General features: G+C 36.5%; 2 protein-coding genes across 2 annotated transcripts; both read right to left on the reverse strand.

The window, feature by feature from the left end:
• Positions 1–3107: 3107 nt before the first annotated feature.
• Positions 3108–6462, reverse strand: LOC113330659. Its single transcript, XM_026577480.1, has 3 exons — positions 6216–6462; positions 5591–5671; positions 3108–3951 (listed from the first exon to the last, which is right to left on the reverse strand). Exons 1-3 carry the CDS (start codon positions 6381–6383, stop codon positions 3535–3537), a joined length of 666 nt encoding a protein of 221 aa, XP_026433265.1. The 5' UTR covers positions 6384–6462; the 3' UTR covers positions 3108–3534.
• An 8485-nt stretch (positions 6463–14947) lies between these two features.
• LOC113330324 lies at positions 14948–18261 on the reverse strand. The gene is made up of 3 exons (XM_026577142.1): positions 18030–18261; positions 16647–16727; positions 14948–15530 (listed from the first exon to the last, which is right to left on the reverse strand). Exons 1-3 carry the CDS (start codon positions 18186–18188, stop codon positions 15222–15224), a joined length of 549 nt encoding a protein of 182 aa, XP_026432927.1. The 5' UTR covers positions 18189–18261; the 3' UTR covers positions 14948–15221.
• Between the last annotated feature and the right edge of the window lie 2579 nt (positions 18262–20840).

Here is a 20840-nt window from a genome sequence, read left to right on the forward strand (position 1 = left end):
ATTTCCACCAGTGTTTAGGTTTCATGATAACTCGGAGCTCACCAAGGAATGGCTGAAAAAATACGAGCCTAACATGAAGCGTTAGAAATAATTGGTCGAGCTGAATCAAGTGAAGGGTCCCCGAGTGTTGGAATAAGCGTTTTCCTTTTGTTAAGAACACGAACTATCGGATACTTATATTTTGTCTGTTTCGTATATTTTATGTTGAAAATTGAACCAAGCTTAATGATAAAAGTGATTTGTCTTTTCTGGTTACGTTAAATTCATGAAATTTCTAAGACAACCGTTCTACTTATATGTTATTAAAGTCTGATTCTGAAGCTACTATTCTGCAGCTTTTTCAGAACCGAATTGTAGGGCATGAAATAAATACCGATTCTGAATTCAAATAGGAATCGGCTTACGCTGATGTCTCTATGAACTGATTCCGAAGAAATCTTGCCTGAGATTTCATTCAGAATCAGTCTAGTTAGTTTCAAATGTAATCCGAAATAAGTTACAAAAATATAGCCAACTTGTAATTCTACAATCGGATTACATCTAATCTAACATGCCTTGATTGTGGTTCATTTCCACTCTGCATAAACTCCTAATTTAGTATGTTGCAACGATAAACTAGCACGGTACTAGACTACCACATTGATTTTGTAATTGCATAAAATGAAATTTCTCTATTTCTTAGTGCTAGATTCAACTATCAATGCGGCTTTGAAATTATGAAATGGCTCTCCTCTCCATTTCATATAAGCATCCTGTGTTGCAAACCTGTCGTCTCTGTGCCTAGCGAGAAACTCGTTGTACTTGTAGCACAATTTCTTAACGTGAATCTTCCTTGAACAAACGTTTTCGGGACGATAACGATGGCATGGTTTCTTGTACTTACCACCATCTTTGGAACGAAAGGACCCGATGCAACTTGAATCCAAAATATACTCTCACGTTGGTGTCCTTCGGGATGATCCTTGACAATGTAATAATTTTTAATTAATTTGGTCTCTTCCTCAACATCCTTCAATCTATGCCTTAGTTGGAATTGGTATTCACCTCGTTTCTTTGCCTTGAGTACGTCTTCTTCTTCCATCGCAACATTTTATGATGACGTTGTAGTTAGTTTGCTTCTCTTAAGTATATCTTCAAATGAATTGGTAGTTGACGATGATGAAGTAGTTCGTTTGCATCTTCCCAGTATGTGTTCAAATGAATTGGTAGATGATGATGACGGATTTGACATCTTCGGATGAAATAATGACCAATGGAGAAAGATTTATTTGAATAAAATAGTGTACGATGGAGAAGAGGTTATGTTGTTTACATACATAAGGGACCAGCGACTATAATTTCAAAAAAGAAAAAGAAAAAGTCGTTTGCGGCAAAAATCGGAGTACATGTAGGCACGTATTGTCCGATTGTGAACTTGAAATTGTGAGAAATAGCCATCTTTTCATAATCGGATTATATATGAGGCACATAAAGATTCTTGATTTCTGTACACATCCAAGCTTGAATCCAGAATCGGTTTATGTGTACGTTATCGTAAATCGATTATAGTTGATGTTCATCACATCAACCCAGTATCGGTTTATATAGGTGTACTATAGAAATTGATTCCTTGTTACATCAAAAGAAAATGGTTTACGCTAATGCACATATAAACCGTTATAGTTGATTTTCAGAAAATTTTATGAAGAAATTTCAGAGATTCATGGTTAAATCATTGTTGAGTTTCTCTTAAAAAGAACGGATTGCGTTAACTCAATCAATCACTTGAATTGTTTGTTTTCGAATATTCTTTCAAAACCCAAAAAAAAAAGAGAACTCAGTTGTTGTTTGTGATTAGGGTTTAGATTTTGATATCGATGGAAATTGAAAAAAAAATGGATTTTAATTAAAGATTGGATTGTTAATTGACATGATTATGATTTTTGTATTTGTTTTAAATAATTAGAATTATTAAGGTTTGTTTAATGGGTAATTTAATATTTTAACGTATTTTCGACATCCCATATCCCCTTCTCTAGGTTGGTTGAAGAAAAATATAGGCTCAGATGAATATCCTCTCGGGCCTCAAATTATGAAGGATAAATAAGTATGCGATTTACGTCCCTACAACAACAACAGCAACAAAAAAATGTGACATTTAATTTAATAGATAGAAGGGCGATTTAGTTTGATCGTATCAGTTAGAAGATTATCGATACTAAAAAACAAGAGAGCATATCATATGGTTGAGAGGTCAGGTTGAACTGATTGCAGGTAGACCTAATTTTCTGACTAAGATTGACGACCCTGATGCCTCAGGTCTGCTTTTGGAGCCTTTTGTTTGTTGCTCTGAGTGTTAGGACCCCCCCAGCGAGCAGATCTTTTTTTTCTTTTTGAAGCACAGCAGATCTCTTTTGCTCATCAATAAACTAACTATATTTGATCCAGCAAAAAAGGATACAGGCTCTGGCAATTTCCTATTGACATTGGCAGGGAGGGCTCTGTGTTGCTTGGCATGCACATTTACAGAAACCGCCACACTCTTATTAGAGTATCCCCCTTTGAATCATTATTTTAGAGCAGATGATGAATCGCCTCATAATTACCTTTATAGATTTCATGTGATTCTCAAACAGGAGGAGGAGGTAGATTTCATGTGATTCTCTTTTCCTATTTTTCCTTTCTTCTTTCTCCATTCAGGGATTTTTAGAGTGGTGGACCCTGTAGAAAAATACTACTATTTCTTTTGGTATGCTTAAAACAATGAACACTCCCTTATAAAGTCACATTCATAAATAACTTGTCCTTTTAGTAATTTCAGCAAGAAAAATAAACGGAAATGCTATTTACCTCCCTATTCTCCACCTCCCTCTAATCTAAGCCCTACATCTCTATCGAGATCCGCATTCAGGTTCAGGTGGGATTCACCATTTCCTTAATATGGGGTTTAGATTGTAGGGAGGTGGATAATAGGGAGTTGAAAAATTAAAGTAGGGAGGTGGATAATAGGGAGGTGGATAATAGGGAGGTGGGATTCACCATCTCTATCGAGATCCGCATTGCCGAAAAATTAAAGTTCATTTCTAATAATTTGTAGCAAAATATTTAGCAAACTCGAATGCAATGTATAGGACCACTCACACTTGCACTGCAAACAGGGCCTACAAGTATAATGTTATAAACCTAACTTTTCTTTAACTTTCAAACTAAACATCAAACATCAGCTTTAATATGGATCTGTAAATTAACTAGACACACAACCAACAGCTACTCAGAATCCATTCAACAGAACCAAAGCTTTGCATTTATACATTGAAAACACCCAAAACTAAAAATAATAGAACAGGAAGAAAAGCAAAACAAATGAACTGGGTCACCTTAGGCATTTGACTGCATTGCCTTCTACTCCACGAGAAGGCAACACCATTGTTGACAGGTGACATAATGTGATTATCCCCCAGCAATTTCTTCCTCACTTGAGAGTGTTACGGTTGCATAGCGACAGTTTATTTCCCTGTCTCAAAGAACTAATATTACCAGAACTAAATCACACAATTAGTAAACAGGGTTATGATCAGGGCTGTCTGAATGCATGTCCATTGTCGAGTCACTGAAAGCAGGGGAATTTAAAACCCTGCTCTGGTGATGAATAAATATGTTCTCGTTATTGTTCCTGTTTAGATTTCCACTAGCTGGCATACCCAAATTGTTAGCATGAAAAGCTCCTTCAGATAACTGATAATGCTGAAGGTTTCGACGAACAGGACTGGATAAAGCATTAGAGAAGACTGAGTTCTTAACTTGATTATCAGAATTTGCCAGTCGAGGACCGCCACCTGGTACACATGAACCAGAGGAGACATGGCCGGATGAGTTCATACTGATGTTTGTTGGAGGGTGTTGATAATGCTGTTGGGTTAGCAATCTAGGAGACATTGGGTGGGGTTCCTCGGCACCGTAATCGAGCTCATTCTGCACAAAGACAAATTAAAAGTTTTTCCAATCAGGGTCATCTGGCAATTGCAGTATCAGTTTCGTAGAGACATAGGAGAACAAATGCATTAAACCAGACCAGCAGCCACAAAAATTTACAACTTAAACATGGAACACTCAACGTGGACTCTGATTCAGACTTAAAGCATCCACCATCAAGCAAGGAAAATGAAAATCTTAGTTTAGAAGCTAAGATCCGAGAAGCAACTACAACTTGTAAAACCTAGGACATGATGTGGGTTCAAATAGAAACATTTAACACCGTTTATCTACCAGTGGTTAAATATTGTAAATTTAGCATGTCCTTCTATCAGTTGGACTTACTTGGCCGCACTTGCTATCTAGAGTCAAACAACACATCAGCCATTCAGTTTACCAGAAAAAACCTGTAATCCAACTCAAGTTGGCAGAATATGTATCTTTCGGCATTCGGCAACATGAATCAGTTGACATCTCAAGCACTTTCCCCAAGCAGATATGTGTAATATAATGGCTACCAAAATATGATGCCTGAATGGAGTCAAAACGCCTTAAGCAGCAATTTAGATTGGTTGCAAGGCCAAAAGGCATAAGTACTGACCCCAAAAAATAAATTAATTAAGGCCCAAAAAAAAAATGTGCCTCAAGCCTCGAGGCATGCCTCGAATGTTTTTTTAACCATACCCAAAGGCCAATTTACTTCTTCAGCTAGAAAAACAGATAACTAATGCAATCACAGTTTAAAAGGGCATTTAATAGTGTGCCTCGATCGAATTTGACGTCATACTTTCCGCATTCATGGGCTAGAGTTTGATGCTTGCACCTTTTCGGCTTAATAAATCTAAAAACTGTAACTCGACTCATATTTGGAGAACAAAGATCTTCCCCGTAAAGGTTTTACATGTTTCTCTCGAATCAAGGCCAAAATATACATGAAATGATGTACAAATTTCAAGTGTAAAGAGAAGGTTAAACAAAATAAAGGCTATTGCACGTATGTAGAGAAGAAAATACGACTGGTCTGTTTGTTATTAGGGGCAGTAGATTAGTTTGTCCAAGTAAGATTAGTTAATAACTTGGTGATTACATGTTCCGAAAGAGCCATGTTTGTTGTTAATTTTTCTAGCAAAAACACCTCGCGTCGCCTTCACGGTTTATTTTAACATTGAATGCAGTAGATATGTATATCGTCACATTTAAACTAGTTATGTGTTCTCGCCAACAGAAGGTGGTGAGAACTAATGAGACACGTATCCTGCAACTACTCTTTAGTAAAGCAAAGATATGTGTCATTAACTTGGTACGAGATGCATCTTTTCATTTCCGGATGACATACAGCATCTAGTTCTTCCATAAGCAGCTAAGGAACTTAGGAATCGTAAACGAACCCATCCTTCTTTCTCAAAGGGACAGTAGGATAGATGAATCCCGTAAAGTTCATAAAACACACCTAAATCAAGTTGCAGTATAACAATATAGTACTCTACAAAATATCAAATGAAGACCAAGGATTATTTACAATTAAAATACGTCCACCAATTGCATAATAGAAAGACAATTCTATGATTACTTTCGTAGGTGAAAACTATTAAACACCCTTATGGTGAAAAAGAATGAACAACTGAGCAAGAGAAAATACCTGAAGATAGTTGAGTATATCAGGAGTCATCACCCTGGATCCTTCCTCTTGTTGTCGTACAATCCACTGATAAAGTTTCTCCTACAAGAATCAAATATATCAGGGTGGAACCAACTAAAGCATAAAAAGTTTAAAAGAAAATGAACAAAATATGTAAAGTCAACATGTAGTCGGATAGGTTTCCTCCCACAGGGTTGCCATTTGCCAACCGCTATTAACTCTTCAAAAATAAAAAACCTAGAAATTTCTAAATATCTAGAGGCTAGAGTATTTAGGGTGCTAGGCCAACGTATTGGACGCAGATTGTTCAATATTGTGTTGCCCCTGATCTTCATTAAAAAAAAAAAAAAAAATTCAAATGTGAGGTGTTCAACAAGAAGCAAACTAAGTATAATACTGGTACGAGTACCATTTAGGTCTTTTCCCACCAAATCCATACCATACAAAACTTAGATAACCTAATTCATACTACTGCTGCTAGTTAATCGAAACTCAAACCCTAATCAAAACAAACAGTAATTTTATTGATATAATTTAATAAAAGTAAAACAAAGATCCCAAAAAAAAAAAATCAAATTTGAAACCCTAAATTAAAAATTATTGGAAATTAAGATACAAATAATACCTGAGCATGGCGTTCACCAGCTTGGAAAGAAAGTTTCTGTTGATTCATGGCTTGTGTATAGAGTTGAGATAAAGAATTAGCTGCGTTACAGAAACTCGTATACATGGTTCGATCCACTTCGTCTAATCGACTCGCATCCGATTTCCTCTTTTTCCCTGCCGCCATCATAATTTAATTTTTTAAATAATTTAACTGTGTTCTTCTCCTTCTTCTCTTTCTCAGTCTGAAACGTAAAACTATGAAGAATGATTGACCAACAGATGTGAGAATTCGGGAATTGCAGCTTTATATATGCACCGCTCACGAGACCTGCACGTGTTGCCATTACCGTAGTCGTACTACCCTATAGATTGAGGACATTATGGTCTTACACTGTGTATAATCAGAAATGATTAATACACAGTGATTTTACACCACGGGACGCACAGAAGCATTGCATGTGAGAGGAGATGGTGGGGATCATTTTTGTCCGCACCTATCCCGATGCTAAGCATGCGTATCGGGACCATCCATTGTCCTCGTTGTGCATTTCACGATGTAAAATCGTTGTGTGTATATCACAACTGATGTATAATTGTATATACACCTGTGAACTGCAGATGAACGGAATGGACCAGGCCTATAAATAATACCCGGAGATACTGTGTCTGCTTGTACATGTAGAGTCGAAAGTTGTTACAATCCGTTACCTGGCCTGGTTAGTTTAAATTGGGCTTTCCCTGAAAATCAATAGAATGTCCTGATATGAACCAAATAACCCGACTGGGTATTTATTTGAATTTTCCTAATAATTTTAGTAGTACGTTGGAGTACATTGTTATGTGTTTTAATCCTAGTTAAATTGGGACCTATGGTGATTAATTGGGTCTATGACTAAAAGAAAAAAGGGTCATTAAGAAGTAATTTCTATAAACCCTTTATCCAACTATTTTAGTTAATGGTTAATTTACCCTTGATTACTTAGTGTTAATTTAGTTGATTAGTAGTAAAAGAATCGTGTTAGATGTGAAATTAACTTGTATTAATGAATTATCTAAACATGAAAAAATTTAAAATTTTGAACTTTTTTTAAGAACACCAACCAAGAATCGGTCTATGTTCACATTAGTATCAACCGATTGTAACTTCAAAAACATACAGAAGTTTTTTGAAATTTTCTTTTACCTAGAATCGATTTACATAGACATGAAAATCAATCGATTATCCAGAATCGGTTTATATGGACATGAACATAAACTGATTCTGGTAACTTTTTTCTTTTTGATCGGGAAATTATATGTTGTTAAACATCAAATACAACTAACATTTATTCTCCTCCATACATATACTGAATAAGTATGATTTCATACTCATTTTCAAAATGTTTGAGAAGTCATACTCGTTTTCAATTCGAGTATAAAATTATACTCGTTTTCAAGTTGGGTGCAAAATCATATGCATTTTCAATCGTGGCTTGATTGGGGTATTACTCAGATTAATTGGGGTATACCTAATGAGACAAAACCTGGGTTATTTAGAAGTAAAACAGGCCACTCCTTAACCATGTATTTTCTAAATGGCTAATATACCCTTGTTTAATTAACATTAAAAATTCTGATTAGGTTAATAAATTAAGTTTAGATAAAATTTTTGAAATTATGAATTCAATAGATTAAACCTTTTGTCTTATGATTTCGATTCGATCAACACTTTCAGTTCTGAAAATGTGAAACAGTCGGCAAGGTCGAAGATTGAATAAGGTGCCGACTAACATTGGTCGGCAAGGTAGACGTTTGAATAGGTGCCGACTAAGTTTAGCCGGCATGGTCTGCGGATGAAGAAAACACCGACTATTTTTGGCCGGAAAGGTCTATGATTGAAGAATATGCCGACTATATTGGGCCATATATCTTATGGTCGGCATATAAATATTTCCTACAATGTCGTCTATCATATAGTTGGCATGCAAATAATTTCTAACACTGTCGGCTGACTTATAGTCGGCAATCAAATAATTTCTAACATTGTCGGTTGTTGAAAAGTCGGCAATGTAACCTTGCCGACCTTTAGTTATACCCAACGAAAATAGAATACGGGACGATGTAATTCACTTTATTCATGCAATTTTGGCTACTACATAGATTGAAACATAAAATCTAACTCCTTGTCGATTCGGAACAACGAATGCACTTAGCATGTGCATCAAGCCTTTGAACCCCTGGGCGACACTAGTGGACGAGTTATAGTCTCGTGAGGGTTTACATAGAGATTTACCCATAAAACCTACACTAAAACCATCAATCTTCGTCGGAGGAATCCGAGTCCCATTCCTCCGACATGAAGTCCGGAGCGTACTCGGGAATTTTGGATACCATGAATTGATAGCTAGCATCGAATGCGAATGCTTCCCCCTTTTCCTCCAAGTAGCGCGCTTTGACGACTTCATGCTACAAAAACAAAACACAAACTTACTTTGTTAGCGGTGTTTAGTAGGAAGATCAAACAACATGGATCACATAAAATAGACCACAAAAATACTTACAAATTGTTCAATGGAGTAGCTAAAGTGGGTAGAGTTCAAAATCCGTTTTTGGATAACTAAAAAAGCAAGTATCGCATTTTCGATGACTAGGTGCCTATCATGCACTTGTTGAACACTTCTTCCATCAGGATTCCCAAACTCTTGCCTATATTTGTTGTATACCCTAGCCCAAAAGGTTACGACATCCACACTTACGAAGGAATGCCTTCTAACTCGAGTTTCCGCGTACTAAGCTTTGGTGATTGCCAAATCTTCATTTGAATCAAATGATGTCATTGTTGTATGTAGAGGTATTGGGAGAGTTAGATGGAGTGTATGATGATATGAGCTTTGGAGAGTATATGGAAATAGGTGTGTGCTGTTTTGTAGAGAGAACTAGTGTATTTATAGGATGGTGCCCAAATTTGGCCGTTATGGTAGTCAATCAATGCAGTTGTACTTGCAAAAATTTAAATTTTGAACTCGCCGTAGAGGTTTTTGTTTCACCAATATGACAACCAAATTTAGCCGGCAGGGTCGTAATTTTCTTACCCTGTCGACCTTATGATTTTAGGCATCATGAGTTCATTTTCTTCTGTATAACAATCGGCACGGTATTTGGTCATTAGCGTGCCGGCTTTTATATAGTCGGCAAGATCGTAAAATTAATACCCTGCTGACCTTATGATTTTAGGCATCAGGAGAAGGTATTTTCTACAACACATAGTCGGCAGGATCGATAATTTAATACCTTTCCGGTTGTAGAACAGTCGGTAAGGTATTAATTTGCTTACCTTGCCGACCCTGGTAACTACACCATTGAAGTTGTCAGGGCCGGAAGTCTGGAAGTTCACAACCTTGTCGGCCCTGGTTTAGTCGGCAATGTAACATAACAAAACTCTTCCGGCGGAATGATTGAAACTTTACATAGCTAAAAAAACCATTCATTCAACAACTAGAAATCCAACATTTTTTGTCCAAAATACGAAAACATGTTCCATAAACCTTAAAAAAAAAACATTTTTCCAACCATTAACCTTAACATTTGTCTACCACAACATAAAGAAATAAACTAGAAATGCATTCATTCACCACCATGACCACGGCCCCGTTTTACATTATTACGACCACCACCATGGGTACGAGCCCTCTTTTTTTCAGCATTCATCTTGGCTTGTGCTTCCCTTTTTAGTTCAGCATTAGCTTGCTCCCATAATTCGTCGGCATCCTCATTGTCAACATTGCTAGCATAGTCAATATTCTTAGTTTGCTCTTCAATAGACAAAGGTTGTCCTCTGTCTCTTGCGCAACACATCATTTTCACAAGAGTCTCCAATGCTCCTTCTATTTTCAATTAAACAACAAACAATTAATAGACTAATTCGATAATGCAATCTTAAAACAATAAGAGCACGTCTAAAATACTTACAAAGCTCTTAAGACTTGTTGTTGAGTTTTTTGGTGGCATCTTCCTCTTAGGAGCCACTTGTTCAACAGTCTGTCCCTAATCACAGTAGGACGAGCGAAACCCATGTACCACAGCATGTAATTTTCATGATCTTCATGACCTTCGGTCACCTTGTCCAAAAGACTCGTATCGATTTTATGCTTTTGTCTTCCTTCCAATGAGATGTACCTGGTGATGGAGCGTAATGGACGCCAATACTTTTTTGGGACGTGGTACACGATTCCCTTACCACTTTAAAGTGAGGTTTATCACCGGGATGGGGTTCTTCGTGGACATAACCCACTTGTCGCATTACCCGATGTGGATCGTACATTGAAAATCCATGGGTGTACAACAAGGGACCGTTTTAGAATGAAACATCATCTCTCCTTTGGATTAAACCTTCATTTCTAGCAACTCGATACAGATCAAATATTACCTCATCCATGGTCAATTTTTCCAAGGCGATTCGTATTTTGATAAGCTGTTGCGGCATATCCTTATCTTGAGCACCCTTTAAACTATATTTATGTCCTCTTGGCTTATCAATCACAAGCTTCTCATTCACTTTGACGTAGGGGTCGGCTTTCACTAAAGTAGGGAAGTGCTCATATATCCAAACCTACGAAAACACAAATTTTAGTAAGAATCTTACATTACGAGAATTTTGCAAATATAAATGATTTAGACAATAAAATTACCTGGAAGAGACATATATTTCCGTTGACTTGAGCAGTGAGTGCCCTTGAAGCCTTTGTCAACTCATTGTTCAAGAAGACGACCACCGCAGTACCCCAAGAATACTGATGCATCTGATCTAAGGGATGCAATAGTTAAATATACTTGCAGTCGACCAAGCTTCCGGAACTGTCGGGGAAGATACATTTTCCCATGACATATAGCAAATAAGATGACGCGGTAGCATTGATTCGCACCAAGTCCACCCTTCCTTCCTTATCATAGATTTCCTTGGTTTCAGAGAATGTGTCCCTCAACTTTTTCAGATTAAACTTCTTGCTTAGATAACCATCCTTCATCACAAGCATAGAATCCGTTTCAACCTTATTCTAACCGAACAAATCTTTGGTCAATTCGAAGATCTTGTCCCAAAAAAGGCCATCATCGTACCCATCACTGATTGCTTTTCCCTCAACCTCAAGGCCTAGAATTTAATAAGAATCATCGGGAGTTGTCGCCATCTCAAATAATGGGAATAACATTGTATCAGTCTCTCCGTAGAAGCTCTTATAAAATGCAGATACGGTAAATCTATCATACTCAACAACCGAACTCTCCACCGCAGGCCACAACCCGAAGTTCTTGACAATCGCTTTTACCTCGTTACATTCCTTGTCAAGTGGTCATTTATTAATCACTGAACATGAAGCTTGGCGCCTAAAGAGAAGTATGGCATGCTTGTTATCCTAAATAACAAAAACACAAAATGAAAAGAAATACAAACACTTGAAGCAAATTTAAGATAGATACACTTAAATAAAAAACAAAGACGGATTGAGATTACTTACGGCAATATTTTGAATTTCACATGCCCATGAGTCTTTATATCCAAAAAGAACATGTTCATCATCTTCTGGGTCCCCTTTAGAGGCCCACCTGGTTTCAGTTTCACCTTCAAGTGAGAGGGACATGTGGGAATCAGCTGGTTTAGTGATAACCCTCTTATTCTTTCCGGTTTCAGTTGTAGTTGCATCTTGGGTTTGTTGATCATTAGCTTGAGTTTGTTCTCCACCTTCTTCTTCTTCTTCTTCTTCTTCTTCTTCTTCCTCCTCCTCTTAAACAATTTCATCTTCTCTATCATTATATTTATCTCCATTATCATCATCATTACCTCCTCCAATAGTTGGCATGTCTTGATCACCATCATCATCATCATTGTTACCTCCTCCAGATGCCGGAGTTTTTTCAACATCATCATCATCATTACCTCTTTTACCAGATGGAATTTATTGGTCTTCATCTGGTGTTTCATCCGAATCACTGGGTTCTGGCAGTGGTTGAGAATCATTCCGTTCACGGATCTTGAGCATTCCCGACTCAACTAATGCCCATCAATGTGTTGCAGTCAAGAGTTTTTTACCAACACGAGGAGGTCTTGAAGGAGGAGTAATACTTTTCTTCTTTCCCTTTGCCAACCTGAACAAGAACAATTAAGAAAAAATTCAATAGTTGGCAGGGTCGACATATACAACCGAGCCGGCGGAAAACAGTCGGAAGGGTCGATAACTAAACCGGCTAAACTATAATCGGCATGGTCTTATTCAAATAACCTGGCGACTTATAACAACTATGAACACAGATACAAGATTTTCAACATAATTAGTCGGCAAGGTCTATAATCCAAACAATTCCGGCTAAAACACAGCCGACAAGGTAGTATTCAAATACCGTTCCGACTTAATGACTTGAGCATCATCAGGAGACATAAACTATTATCAAAACAGCCGGCAGGGTAAAAATTATAACACACCGACTATAAAAAAAAATATATCGCCTGAATCTCTTAGGTTGAATAACTTGCCGACCATGTAAAAGCAGTTACAGATACTAAACAGCCGGCAAGATCTTCAACCTAAGAGCTTGCCGACTAACCCTAAACATGAAAAGTTGGAATGGTCGTGGAACAAACACTTTGCCGGCTAAATAACTGCAAATTCACAAATTCAATTTTTCTGACCTAATTTGACATGCAAACATGAAATTGAAGTACTAGAGTGAGTTTAAGTAGGCCCTTACTTTCTCAATCGCGTCATTTCTCCTTATTCAGCAGCGTTGATTCTTCTTATTTAACTGCTTTTTTCTTCTCTTTCTTTTGAACTAAATTTGCAATTCTAGGGTGTAATCATTGCGTTTTCTATTTGTGGTTTTCATAGGACCAGCCCTAGGCTGCGGCGGCTCCATGTTTGAAGATTAATCGAAATTTTCGAGTCGACGATTACGACGAATTAACCAACGAGTTTTCAATGGTGGGGGATGAAAAAGCCGGTAAGGTAGAGGTGGGGGAGAAGAAAAAGAGAAGAAGATGAAATGAAAAAATGAAAACCGATTAGGGTAATAAGAATTATAATGGGAAAGGGTAGTTTTGTAACTTCACCCATTAGGACACCCCCCTTAGCCCTTGAAAAGAGTCCAGTTAAATTTGGGTATGCCCCAGTAAATCTGGGTATACCCCAATTTGGCTAGGTTTTCAATTCGGGTATAACATTATTTTCACTTGTACTCGAACTGAAATCGAGTATGATTTCATACTCATTTTGTGATCGAGTATTAACTAGAAAAAAAAATTGGGTTAACCAGAATCGGTGTATGTGGTCTTTCACATAATCTGATTCTAGCAAAAAAAACATACCGAAGAATTAATATTTCACATAATCGGTTTATATGTGACGCACAAAAAGACTGATTCTTGATTTCTCTACAAATCCAAAATTGGACTCAGAATCGGTTTATGTGTGCATTAGCATAAACCGATTGTGGTCGATGTTCATCATATCAATCCATAATCGGTTTATGTATGTGTACACCAAAAACAGATTCCTGGTAACATCAACTACAATCGGTTTATTCTAGTACACACATAAACCGATTCTGGGTTGATTTTTCAGAAAATTAGATGAAGAAATTTCAGAGATTCATGATTAAATCGTTGTTGAGTTTCTCTATGGGAACGGATTAAAGGGATTTAACTCAATCACTCGAATTTGCTTGTCGCCGAATTTTTTTTCAAAAACCAAAAAATAAAGAATTGAATTGTTGTTTGTGATTAGGTTTTAGTTTTAGTTTTTTTTTTTTTGATGAATTAGGTTTTAATTTTTGATTGAAGGTTGTTAATAGAAATGATTTAGAATTTAGAATTTATTTTAAGAATTATTAAGAATGTATAAGTGTGATCTAGTATTTTAATACACTTTAGACACCCCTTATCATTCTCTATTGGATGGTGAAGAAATCCATAGGCCCCTATTTAGTCAGGATTTTAATCATATCTTGGATTTAAATTCTTATTTTCATTTTTATTTTAAATCTAGAAGATCAATTATTAAAGATTGTTTTAAACTATAGTCTAGTGAATCCTCAAATTCCAAATAAAAATTAATTCAGTTATTACGGAATTTATAAGTACGAAAAACTTGTAGCATGTTTACCTGCTTGGCATGGCTTGGTTATTAGAATTAATTTCGGACAGATTCAGGTTTAAAATAAATGTTTTTACTTGACCTACGCAATTTGACCGACTTTTTGGATAGCTAAATATGAGATCCGTCTAGCTTGGCCTAGATTATAAAAAAGGCCAGGCTTCCGTCGTGGCCTAATTTACACTTATGGATCATAAAAGAACCAGCATAATGAACAGTTTTATTCTAAACCCTCCTCAAATAATTTAAAAAACGGGAGCGTACCTTTTCAGCATCCAGCGTTTGTAGTCCAGCGGTTAGGATAATTGGGTTCCAAGCAATAGACCCGGGTCGTTCGACTTCCGGCAGACGCGTTGAAACCTTCATTTTTTGTTTTTTCCCTTGTGTATGTGTCGATAGTGTTTAAAACAATAGTGTCGATAGTGTTTTCAGACCCTTTAGTAATGCAATAAATTACAATGTTTGTTTTTCTTCGCATACTGCAATTTAGAATCTGCAAGTTGATGCCATTGAACCGAACGAGACCATCACACACAAAAATAAAAAAAAAACTTGACAGCAAATGCCCTCAAAAACATAAAGAGTTCCATCCTAATTTGAATAAGATAGGAACTAACTTCAACCAAGATCATGAACACATTAAAGCAGCTTATTATATAAATTTTGTCAAAAATAACCTCTAAAACTAAGAGTTCGTTGAAATGCTTAAATTCTGGTTCAGTTACAAATATTTTTTGTCCAAGGACAATATTGATATACACAAACAAAATTAAAGCTAAAAAGAAAAGAAAATGAAAGCAAATTTATCATCCTAACGCGCGCACAAGCATATGCACCCTTTTATGATGTATAATCGTCGAGTTTGAACTTACTATAGCAGCGTGAAACCACACTCTTAAGTTTCATCAGCAGGCAGAGTCATGACCAGGGCTATCATGCATGTCCATTGACGAGTCATTGGAGCTGGGGGGGTTTGAATCCCTAATTTGGTCTTGAGACAAGTGATAATGCTGAAGGCTTCGGCGAACAGGACTGGATAAAGCATTTGAGAAGATGGAGTTTTTAACTTGGTAATCGGGGTGCAAAGATCGGGGATGACCAATGCCAGGTCCAACTATGGTTGGCCCAAACGTACCAGAGGAAACATGACCAGAGTTCATGATGTTGTTCGCTGTGGGTTGATGAGGCTCCTCTCCACCATAATCAAGCTCATTCTGCACATCAAATGTATTCTAGTGGAGTAAGAACCAGATAATTTTAAATCTTGCAACACTGAGAAAAACAAAAATAGAGGAGGAAGTTCCAGGGAAGACAACAATAATGTATAGCTATGCAGGTTGGCCTTGTCTCGCAAATGCTGGAATAAACCCCATATCAGATAACCAAACTTAAAATGCATTAGTGCATCCCTGAAATCCCAAATCAATTTGTATCCATATATATCTAGGCCATCTTATTTCATGATAACCAAACTTAAAGTGCATTAGTGCATCCCTAAATCCCAACGATTTGTACCCATATGTATCTAGTCAATCGTTAGTTGACTAGCAAATGGAAACAAGTGAAAGTGAGGGGGTACTGGGGAAAGGGATAAAAAAAATGTCGAAAGAGCAGATTTCGGCTGTTGAACATTAAAAATAAAGGCATTATCTGTGTTGCAACAATACGTCAAAACTTCTTTTTTTGGCGTATCAATACGTATTGTATGGATACGTGTATCCAATACATCCAATACGGCCAATACCAATTGTATAATCCTTTTTTCAGTTAAAATACCGAAAGTTGGATAAGAAGCAACAGCTGTCCATATATTTCTTTAATACTAATAAAAGTTAGATATTTATCACCAGCTGTCATCACCCCCTCCAGTCAATACTTATCCCAAACTTTCTCCTCCTCCTCTTAATCTCAACACTTATCTGATTACCTCTAACTCTCTCTGTCTTATCTCCTCCAAAACCAGTAGAATACCCAAACCCTATTTATCCCAGATACTGATATACAACACTTATCTGATTACCTCTAACAGATGTATTTATTTTGTTATGTTTCTATCTCATATATGATATATATATATTTTAAGACTACAGATTAATATTGAGTATTCCGTATCGCCGTATTACCATTTTTTGTTGGTGTATCCTAGTAACGTATTGGTATCCTGTATCGGATACCGTATCCGTATCGTTGCAACACAGGGCATTATCTATAAGAAATATTATGAAGAAAGCGACAACTGAATCATGTAAATTAAACTTATGATCACGGCTTAGAGAAGGCAAACCAAGAAAGAATGATGTAATGTAGATAGATTGGAAACGAAGGAAAACCTGCAGATAGGCAAGTATATTGGCTGTCGTCACTCTCGATCCTTCTTCCTGTTGTCGTAAGATCCATTGACAAAGTTTCTCCTGCAAACAACAAAATAAGCCAATCAGATCAATTCTGTAAGGTTTATAATCATTATAAAAAAAGGAATGGTTAACGAAGTGAAGCTGAAGCACGACAGTTCACGAAGCCAATCAGCTCATGCACCTGATAGCCGTAGTATTTTAAGCTCCTTCAAAAAATAAGACCACTCAGCCTTGCAGTACAACATTAACCATGGCGTTCAAATAGCAATTGCATATGTTTAGCTCCTTTACCAGATAAAAGAGCTAGTTTTACAAGCACGCATCGGTGTTATCATGTTTTAGTGGCTTAAGGCATGCAGTTATCTACAAGCTCTAGATAGATAAAAGATCAGCTTAATCTTAATCTGTTGAAATCCAACAAGGTGAACTTCTCTAGAGATTTCAAGGATTAGAATAACAACAAAAACAACACATCATTGACGCAAACCAAAAGCATGTAGGGTCAGTTCTGAAAACAAACTTCATGTCCTAAGAATAAGGAAGGGAAGACCAATTGAAGAACTAGAACAGTTTTTCAAAATGTAATTGTAGAACTAAAACACCAAATATCAAAGAACCGTTATGAGTAACTACAGTTTCTAAAGGGAGCAAGAGATACATAAGATTATTACAACATGTGCAAGAACCAAAACCTTGAAACACTCTAGCTTTAAATTCGCGTCTCAACACAAGATCACAGTTTACTTATCTTCAATAGGAAAAGAAAAAGAAACAGCTAACTTAAACTCCCACTTAAATATAGCTTAAAAACTTCAATTAGCTACTAAAACATTATTACCTCGAATAAAAGGATGACATGTACTTGTTATTGTCATGTATGAAGGGTTAAATCAAGATTTTCATGCATTATTTGTTCCAACTTTTCACTTTAATCAGTCCACGTAAGCCCTCAATGCACCGTACACTTGAGTAACCTAAATTCTACCTAATGAGTAGTGACCCTCTCTAAGTTCAAACACCCACTGACATGATAAATACACAAAAACCTGGAAATTTGCATGAACTTTCATATCTTTTTATATAGAGTACCAAAAACCTACTCATATCTGAAGAATACACGCCAGAAATAAATTCCTTGCCTCATAGTATTTTTTTATAAACATCCATCAAAACTGTGACAATTGAAACTCAGCATATATTACATTAAATGAAAATTCGTTCATTAGTATAAAGTGCAACAAAATCAAATTAATCAGACAACAAAAGAAGCCAAAACTAATCAAGAAAAGCCCCAAGAAACAGAATCAAGAAAAAGGCTATACTAAAAAATTATGTGAAATGAAAATTAGAGGGAGGGACCTGAGCATGACGTTCACCAACTTGAAAAGAGAGTTTTTGGTGATTCATGGCTTGGCTGTAGAGCTGAGATAGAGAATTAGCACCGCTACGGAAAGCTGTATACATCGTTCGATCAACCTCTTCTAGTCGACTCGCATCGGATTTCCTCTTCTTCCCCATCGCAACGCTTCCTCTTCCTATCTCTCCCTTTCTCTCTCTATTTTCTGCTTTCTGAGTTTCTCTTACCAAGTCCGACCAATCGAAGTTTACTAGTACCTCAGCCTGGGCAATTCACTGGCCAGTTTGTTGGCAATTTAAGAAGGCCCAAATTTCTTTTTGTTATCCTCGAGCCCAAATATTTTCCTAGTTATTCCAAGACCCATAATTTTTCAAAATCAAACCCTTTAAACCCTTAAGTCATATAAGGCCCTACGTCACACGGTGAGAATACCCACCCTTTGGTGAGCGTCTATGCCCCCTTGAAATTTCTCCATTCCACTTTTTCTCAAATTATATGAATGTAACACTAAATAACAGTTCCGGTTAAAAAAAACAGTCCCAAAAAGAAAAACATAACAAATAAAAAAATAGGAACGAAAAAAATACATTTTCTCCGTGAAAAACAAAACCTTAGCTAAACCTAGACTTCCGCCTCTCTCTGTTCTCCTTCTCCGTCTTTTTGTTCTGCTTTCAAAGACGATTTTTGTTGTAATAGAGAATTTGCGTAGTTTGTTTGATTTGATTTTGTAGGTGCGGTTTTCGAAAAAGAGATAAATAATCAAATCCTAATCTGTATTTGCAAACCCTAACTCTTTTTCTATCACTTTCTTTGTTCGAATCAATTAACCCTAACCCTTCCTTTTTATATTGCAGTAACGATTTTTCTTTACTCCTGTTACTGTGCGTTAGTTGTTTGCTTTAGTTAATGTTACCCGAAGCTAATAACAAAAACCTTATCAGGTACGATGAACATCAATATTGATCCAAATAATATCAGTTATGAGTATAACCATTTATCTTATGCATCAGTTTGTTTTGGATTTTTTCCTTCCACTTAGTTTATGCTACTAACCACATTGCTTTGATCTACTTTGTTTTATTTTGCACTGAATTAGTTATCTTTATTGTGAAGTTTGTACACTTTTTAAAGTTTTTTATTTTAGACGCATTGTGTGACATGGAGAACTTCGTTGTTGGAACATATGCATATGTTCTAGACTATATGCCACCTTCCTCAGTAACACTTGGGGTACCTTCATTGATCCACTGAATTGTAATCCTTGTGCTTGCTTAGAACCCTATTTATTTTAGATGTTAAATTAATGTCACTTGCGTTTCAGGCCATTGCTAATAAATTGGCTGGCGAACCGGAAATGGAGTAATATTAGTCATCGGAGGAGCTGGCTCGATTGCAGCCATGAAAAAACTGCTGGGGTGCTGACTCGATGGAAACCGTGGACAAAGTAGGTCAGGAAAACAAGATATACCGCATGACCACCAGAGAAGGTGCCAGTAAGGAGCCTTCTAAAAACTATGTGCATGCTTTCTTTATGGTAAAAATCAATAATGCATGTGACCATAGCTTTCCACATCCATAAGCTTTAAAAACACTACCAATAAATAAATGGGGCTTAGGGTGAATATACATTGATTTCAGATTTGTTAACTTTTATGTTTATGCATGTTCTAGGTTCTGATTAAGTCATATAAGGCCCCACATCACATGGTGAGAATACCCACCCTTTAAAATTTCTCCATTCCAATTTTTTTTAAAATTATATGAATGTAACACTAAATAACAGTTTCGGTTAAAAAAAACAGTCCCGAAAATATAAACAAAACAAATAAAAAACAGGAATGAAAAAAATACATTTTCTCCGTGAAAAACAAAACCTTAGCTAAACCTAGACTTCCGCCTCTCTCTGTTCTCCTTCTCCGTCTTTTTGTTCTTCTTTCAAAGACGATTTTTGTTGTAATAGAGGATTTGTGTAGTTTGTTTGATTTGATTTTGCAGGTGCGGTTTTCGAAGAAGAGATAAATAATCAAATCCTAATATGTATTGGTAAACCCTAACTCTTTTTCTATCACTTTCTTTGTTCGAATAAATTAACCCTAACCCTTCCTTTTTATATTGCAGTAACGATTTTTCTTTACTCCTGTTATTGTGCGTTAGTTGTTTGCTTTAGTTAATGTTACCCGAAGCTAATAACAAAAACCTAATCAGGTACGAAGAACATCAATCTTGATCCAAATAATATCAGTTATGAGTATAACCATTTATCTTACGCATCAGTTTGTTTTGGATTTTTTCCTTCCACTTAGTTTATGCTACTAACACATTGCTTTGATCTACTTTGTTTTATTTTTCACTGAATTAGTTATCTTTATTGTGAAGTTTGTACACTTTTTAAAGTTTTTTATTTTAGACGCATTGTGTGACATGGAGAACTTCGTTGTCGGAACAGATGCATATGTTCTAGACTATATGCCACCTTCCTCAGTAACACTTGGGGTACCTTCATTGATCCACTGAATTGTAATCCTTGTGCTTGCTTAGAACCCTATTTATTTTAGATGTTAAATTAATGTCACTTGCGTTTCAGGCCATTGCTAATAAATTGACTGGGCGAACCGTAAAGGGAGTAATATCAGTCATCGGAGGAGCTGGCTCGATTGCAGCCATGATGAAACTGCTGGGGTGTTGACTCGATGGAAGCCGTGGACAAAGTAGGTCAGGCAAACAAGATATACCGCATGACCTCCAGAGAAGGTGCCAGTAAGGAGCCTTCTAAAAACTATGTGCCTGCTTTCTTTATGGTAAAAATCAATTAT

Source organism: Papaver somniferum, unplaced genomic scaffold (assembly GCF_003573695.1).
Source record: "Papaver somniferum cultivar HN1 unplaced genomic scaffold, ASM357369v1 unplaced-scaffold_118, whole genome shotgun sequence".
In the NCBI taxonomy this organism is placed as follows: Eukaryota; Viridiplantae; Streptophyta; class Magnoliopsida; order Ranunculales; family Papaveraceae; genus Papaver; species Papaver somniferum.